General features: G+C 41.0%; 1 protein-coding gene across 1 annotated transcript in view; it reads right to left on the bottom strand.

The window, feature by feature from the left end:
* Positions 1-2,901: 2,901 nt before the first annotated feature.
* Positions 2,902-7,098, bottom strand: part of atrnl1a (attractin-like 1a) — a 370,723-nt gene continuing 366,526 nt past the window's right edge. The window contains 1 exon segment of the mRNA XM_036575121.1: positions 2,902-3,026. Within this exon segment, the coding sequence (XP_036431014.1) occupies positions 2,902-3,026 (125 nt within the window).

The following is a 7,098-nucleotide window of genomic DNA, read 5'->3' as shown; positions in this document are numbered from 1 at the left end:
GAGCTGCTGTGAGAAATGCGTAAAAAAGGCACATAGCAACATACAAACTCATGGGTCAGGTCACCACTAGACACAGGCTTCATCCTGACAGTGACTCCCCCCCACCCCACACACACACACACAATGTACAAAACTAAACCCACACCCCAACACTGAACATCACAATAAACACATACACATAGCTTAAACTAACAAACAACAATAAACAACAACGTTTGGTCCTTTCTTATGAGGGTGTGCGTCTACCATGAGCCTTAGCGTGGCCGCTTGCATGGCCGGGCCTCCCAAACTCATTGGAGCCAGCGCCAGCCAGAAGCGGGGCGCTACCATATTTTCTTCTGCCAAATTTCTAGTTTAATATGCTGAAATAAAATAAGACATAAAATATAAAATGTGACATAACTTTTGTACAGACCAGCAAATAAACAGTAATTGTGCACTGAAATGTGCAGAAGTGTGTTCTCTGTAGAGGATGTGTAGCTTATTTTCACTTAGAAAGTCAACTAACCATCACACACGAGTGTGCAAAGAGTAGGATGTGGTGACCGAAAGCTGGCCTCAGTCACGGCATTCATGTTCGTTTGAACTCGGGCTAATAATGAGGGGTAAATATAATTTTAGGACTTTAGAATACAGTAACACAGCACTGCAGGTTCCAGTCATTTATTCGTACTCATAAGAGTGTATATAAGTATTTCACAACAGCTCTGAATGTGGCTCAGCCAATCCGATTTCAGAACCGGCACTATCCATTTCATAACTGATATTTTGAAGGGTCACATCCTTTTACATAATGCTTAATCTCTGACGATTAATCGATGCTTAATCGATGATGATTGAGTAAAAAGTGCATCCCTAGTCCATATTTAACAGAGTTTTCTGTATGCTGTACCAGCACTGTGTGAAATTTGTAAAAAAATTTGCTTGGCCCAAATCGTATAGAAAACCATAAGTGGTTAAGATTAAGGACAGGTGAGGTCATTGTAACTTCCAAAAAGTCCAATAAAACTGTTCTCACTAACGTTTCAACTATTTCCTTGTGAGATCAGACTGGCTTCACATTGTGAATGCAAACTGAAGACTTGGGTTCACTACACGACTTTTAAAGTCTTAACAGATTACAAAATAACTGGGCATCTCACACTCAATCTGACTTGTTTTTGCAGGTTTTTTTGGGCTGCTGAAATGTTGGGGATCACACACTCAACTTTTAAGCTGCTGCTGAAGCGAACGGAGCTCAATGAACTCACAAAAACTCACCTGAAGTCTCACATTCTCCCATTACTAGGACACGCAAATAAACAAACATGGAGCTGCTGCTGGTCTCTCTGCCGTTTGCGCTGATGCAGTAAAGAAGCAGCAGGTAAACGTGTTTAAGTAAGGCTCATGGATTTAAAAATCTTTTTGAGTTTTACATGTATATAAACTCGATTGTGCTTCGTGCCTTAAACTCAGCTCATTAAAAAGCTTCGCTCCACACCTGAGTGACTTTTTGCCATTTTTCTTTTCACATTAATGTTTAACGCTACTTGTTGTATTTTCTTCTTACGTGCTCTCAGTTTTCATTGACTGTTGCAGGAATCAGTTCAGATTAAGTCATTGATCGGTTTAGGCCGGGGTTACACTACACGAATTTTACCCTGATCTTAGCCCCGATTCTCAGTCTGGTCGGCTCTTGTCAGCAGGTTTTTGGGTCAGTCGGATTCGACAGTTGGAGAGAGAATCGAGTCGTGTTTGAGGGGCGCAGACTCAGATTTTTGGCCTCCTGATCGCGTTTCAGACCAGTTGGAGTTTATCAGACGTTTGATTTTTTCGACCCGACTCTGAGTGTAAATTGGTCAACGACTCAATCTGAACAGATTCCTGCAACAGCCAATGAAAACTGAGAGCGCGAAAGAAGAAAATACAACAAGTAAACAAACTGGCGAAAAGTCTCTCATATGTGGTGAAGCTTTTTAATGAGCTTAGTTTAAGGCACAATCGAGTGATCACATTTTTAAATATATGAGTCTCACTTAAACATGTTTACCTGCTGCTTCTTTACTGTGTCGGCGCAGACAGCAGAGAAAACAGCACCTTTGTTTATTTGCGTCTCCTAGTAATGGGAGAATGCATGAGTTCTTGTAAGTTCAGTGAGCACTTTTGGTTCAGCATCAGCTTACAAGTTAAGTAGTGTGTGATCCCCAATATTTCACGGGGAGGCAAAAATTCTGAGTCTGTGCCCCTCACACACGGCTCGATTCTCTCTCCAACTGTCGACTCTGACGGACCCAAAAATCCGCAGACTTGAGCCAACTAGCACAGACTCGGCCAGACTGAGAATCTGGGCTAAAATCGGGGTAAAAGTCGTGTAGTGTAACCCCGGCTTAAGACACTGTCATTGTTTTTCATTGACATTGTTAATCTGACAGTCTTGCAGCGTCTACACTCCTAAAAAAGGGTCCACTGGTGCCACAGAAACAGTTTTAGTTCCCTAAAGAACCTTTCATCTGTTTAAATCTGTGAAATCTGTTTACAGAACCATTTTTGTAGATGTGAGTGTTAAGAACCTTTTTAAAGACCCTCCACCTAAGGTTCTATAGCAATTAAAGATTATTTTTTCCTAGAACCGTTCACCCGAGCCAAGAACCATTTAAGAGTGTAGTCCAAAAAAAAAAAAGACAGAATAACAGCTGTCGTCTGTAGAGGCTTTGAGGAGGGCGGACGTGCGCTCCACTGAGGAGCATGGGATTTAACAGGAGTACAATACAGACTACTAATGACAGTGCTCTGTTGTCATTTACACTTCAAGGACTTCCTTAAAGTGGAGGAGAAGAAGGAAAAGGGGGGACAGGTGGACAAAAAAAGTAAATAAACAAGGTACGATCTGAGACCACAGTCTGTCCAGGTCAGTCAGGTGGTTCAAACACAAGTACTCCGGTGCGGTACAAGGTGCTGTTTGCGACTCTTCATGCCCAAGCCCTCTTCTTTGAAGTCGGCGGGCTTCTGCTGTGAGGTATCAATAAGGGCGCTGGCTACGGCGATGCCTGCAGGGAAAAACACAGGACGGGAGGGAGAAAAGCGGCGGGAAGAGAAGAGAGCGGAGCTGAGCTTCAAAGAACAGTACTCAGCAGTGGAGCAGGTGAAAAGCAGTGTCCTGAAATAAGCGCTTGACCTCCCAAAACAACAGCATAAAAGCTTCACTCAAATGATGAGGCTCTTAAGATCAAGGCATTTATGAAGTTTGAGCGGTGCTCAGCTAACTGTAGCTCTCAACCACCTCAACCTTTAGACGTCTGAGCAACTCCGAATCAAAAAAGCTTGACTTTCTGGTGACTGTTACCTGTTACATTGTTAACTTTTGAAAACAAAATGTTGGTAACGCTTTATTTGGATGGTCCACTGTAGATTCTTTGTGAATGTTCAGTACATATTTTAAGTAACATTCAACTGAATAGTCATTAAATACCACTGAACTTGAATGTTACTTAGATGGTTCACTGTAGATGCTTTGTAAATGCTCAGTCAATCACATTTAACTAAACACCCATTAAATTGAACTGAACTTGAAATTCAGTGTGATATAGTTTATTAAATCTATCCCTGACCCTAAACCTAACCCTAACCTTAATCTCAAGGCAAAACCTACATCTACTCCTAACCCTAACCTTAACCATAATGTTGTTGATAATCAACTGAGGATCACCAGAAAGTTTGTTAATGATTTAAAGTAGCTGTAGAGCATCTATAGGGGACCATCCAAATAAAGTGTGACCACATACAGCCAAGCAAGCTCTCTTATTGGTCAGTACTTCAGGACCTGAAGGCTGTTTGGTCTGATGTTCAGTTACTCCAGATCTGAGACATGACGATAGTTTTTCTCGAGACTCGAAGTCGTTTAGCTTGAGGAATGATGCCATTCTGACTCTGAGTTCGGAGGATGTCCTAAAATGTACCCTGTAGCCCCGCCTAGTGCTAATTAACATATATTTGCATGTTGGTCAATTTGAAAATGAAAAAGCAAAGTGGGAAATGAAAAGTAAATCTCCAGCAGGTGGCGCCGACGTTCGTTTGCATTTGCCTTTACATTCTGACACTTAAAGCGCCTTGATGCCAAAAACTGAATCACGAACTGTCACTTTGCTGTTGATTTACCCATTTTGCATTTTCATTTCCATTTTGTCAGAAATGCAGCTATTGCTATAGCTTTTTTTATAGCTATTACTATAAAAAAAAGGAATGTAAACATTGCATTTTGACTTTAGTTTCGACACGTATTTGACATTTCATGAAGAAAAGCCAAAGTGAAGCTTGGTTTTTTTTTTTCTTTATTAGCTTTTTAATTTCAGATATGGCCATGAAATGCCAGAATAACGACTAAAATGATATAACCACCAGCATAAATAGGAAGTGACTTAGGAGAGGCCATTTTAAGAGAAGAAAAACACTCTAGGCCACTTTAGAACTGCTAAAAACTGTCATGCGAATAGCTTAGTGCTAACAAGCTACTAGAATCCCTTAGGGACGCTAGCATTATCGTCGAGCTGGGTTTTCACATTTATGGGCCGAACTGAGGGCCGAGCTCTAACAGTCATGGTTCACCACTACATTTGAAAAACTGAGTAATAACTCTCGACTTCTACTGGCTGACAACAGCAGAAGTGTGCCTAAGGTCTAATATCAGTGGCTCGGTCGTTCACTAGAGCACAAGCTAAATCCTTCTGCAAATATGAGAAACGACTTTCGACAGTGAGGAGAGGTTCTATGGTCTTTTTGTGCAACGTGTTGATGCATTTCACACACTGCTGCTTCCTTTCTGCAGGAATTAAGACGATTATGCGTGTGCTGTCCAGACAGACAGGTCTGCTGTTTGATCCAACAGTGGCTTTACCCAGCATCCCCTGCTAGAGAGAATATTTAAAAGATCATGAGGCATGGCAGGAGAAGGCACGGGGGCAGAATGTGCTAAAAGTCATGACTGTTTGTGATTGATGATGTGGCTTGTCAAAACATTAGACCAGTCAGATCTGACTTTTTTGCTTCCATTCTGAACAAAGGAAGGTGTTTCACCAGCAAACGGCCACTACGACAGGACTCGGTTGGTCCCATCCGGCACATTTCTACGCCCTGACGAACACGTCTGTTATGATAAGGACACATTTTCTGGGTGACCAGAGATGTCCATCTCAAATGAATTAATTACAGGGCACAATTGGATCGGGGCATGGGTGGTCAGGAGGCTAGAGTGCTCTTAGCTAATGGAACGTCAAACTCATTAAAGCGCCGTCTAGTCGGGTGAGCTGGTTGCATGATTAACCCTGACGAAAGCTGCAGTTTAGAATGAAAACGTGTGAATCTGAGGCATAAACATTTATGCCTTCAGCTTTTAATAACGTGGTAACTTCATAAGTGGGAGAAACACCTATGAGTTCATCAGGCAGAAAGCCGACTCAACAGCAGTGATAAATAAAGGATATAACACTAGCTTAACGCTGCACACGCGTCAGCGCAGAAGTGGTAACACCAGCTGCTTCGATGAGACGAGCCAGTCTTCATCCACCACCTGGCCCTTTATGAAGAGCCTCCTGAGGTAAAGTGCCATCATGTCGCACCAAGGTCAGTCCTCAAACTGATGAGTGTTTCCCGCTAGCAATCAGCCACACTCGAGTCTCCACATGATTCCAAGGTTACTCTCAGAGGAAAGACACCGCTCTCCACCAACGTCTTTTCTTTCTTTATTTTTTTCTGCTTTCCATGAGTGATAATGAGCTTCAGCGTCATCCACGTGGCATCATCACTGTGAGGCCTGCTGGAGAAGAGGTCACTGCAGTCACCTCTGTGTTATGAGATTACGATCATGTATGGGGAAAAGCTTATGTACCCTTAAAGCCACTTGCGCTTCCACTTACAGTACATAATTTTGAAATATGTTTTTTTTTTTAAATGCAGTAATTAAAGGGCCCATATTATGAAATAAAAATGTGATGTATTTTGTAAACACTGTTTCAAAACATGACCATTTGCTCCACAGTCCATACAGTCCATATGGAAACTAAGGTGCAGCCTTTTTTGAATTCACTGTTTTGGTGATGTCATGAACCCCAACACATTTGCATATATTTGCCTATTCAGCCTATATCATTTTATAGGCACAATGACAAAATCTCTGTTTAATTCTAAGAGATCAAAAGAGGTAAACGGTCTTGTAAAAATTAAACAAAACTATGAGTGGGCTTACTGGGAACACAAGCTGGCTTAAAGGGTACAAAGGGGTCTCATTTAAGCCAAGCCGAAACTTTTAATCTTTTATGATCCTTATTTAATTACTATTTTTTTTAAATCAGAAAAAAATGTGCTTGATTATGCTAAAAGAAAGATTGATTTTTTTCATTTTATTATATTATTTGTCACTAAAAATGTCAGTAAAAATCGAAATACATATGAAAAATGTGTTTACTTGGATTTAGGTGGGCTTATTAGGGGCTTCTCCCCTACATTGAGTGATGAGGTGAAAATTATGCACCATAAAAAGTACACAGTAATTGTAATGATGAAACATCACTGATAAAATGGTCTGTATATATATTTTATATAGTTAGTATACATAGTTAGTGTAACTGTAACGGTGAGTAGTCACTTATACTGTTACACTGAACGCTGTGCATTCATATGTATTCATATTTTTTTGCACATATTCACTACCCAACCTCCACACCCTTTATTTACTTAGCATTAGCATTTCCCCAGTGAAAGAACAAACAGCCATGATTAAGCTCTAAACCGGAGGTCTTTTACAGGATTTTTTGACCAACCCAAGTCAACCCTTAACTGTGCCACACAATACCTTGGTTAATTGGAAAGGTCTGAGCTCTTTCTGGCACATATCATAATCTCACTCACTGCTCATCTGCATGACAAAGCTGCCATATGATTATCGGCCCATATCAGTTTCTACCACTAATTACAAACCGCTAGATGCCCTTCAGGTCTCACCTTTCAGGTTAGTGCTGACCAGCGTGGATTTGAAACATCCCCTATGACCTTTTTTATGACCTCTATGAACATTTAGAAGGACTTTTTTCAATACAAAAAACATCTTCACGATCTTCACCATTGCAT

Source organism: Colossoma macropomum, unplaced genomic scaffold, assembly GCF_904425465.1.
Source record: "Colossoma macropomum unplaced genomic scaffold, Colossoma_macropomum, whole genome shotgun sequence".
In the NCBI taxonomy this organism is placed as follows: domain Eukaryota; kingdom Metazoa; phylum Chordata; class Actinopteri; order Characiformes; family Serrasalmidae; genus Colossoma; species Colossoma macropomum.
The sequence above is the reverse complement of the archived record's forward strand: the minus strand, read 5'-3'. Positions and strand labels throughout refer to the sequence as shown.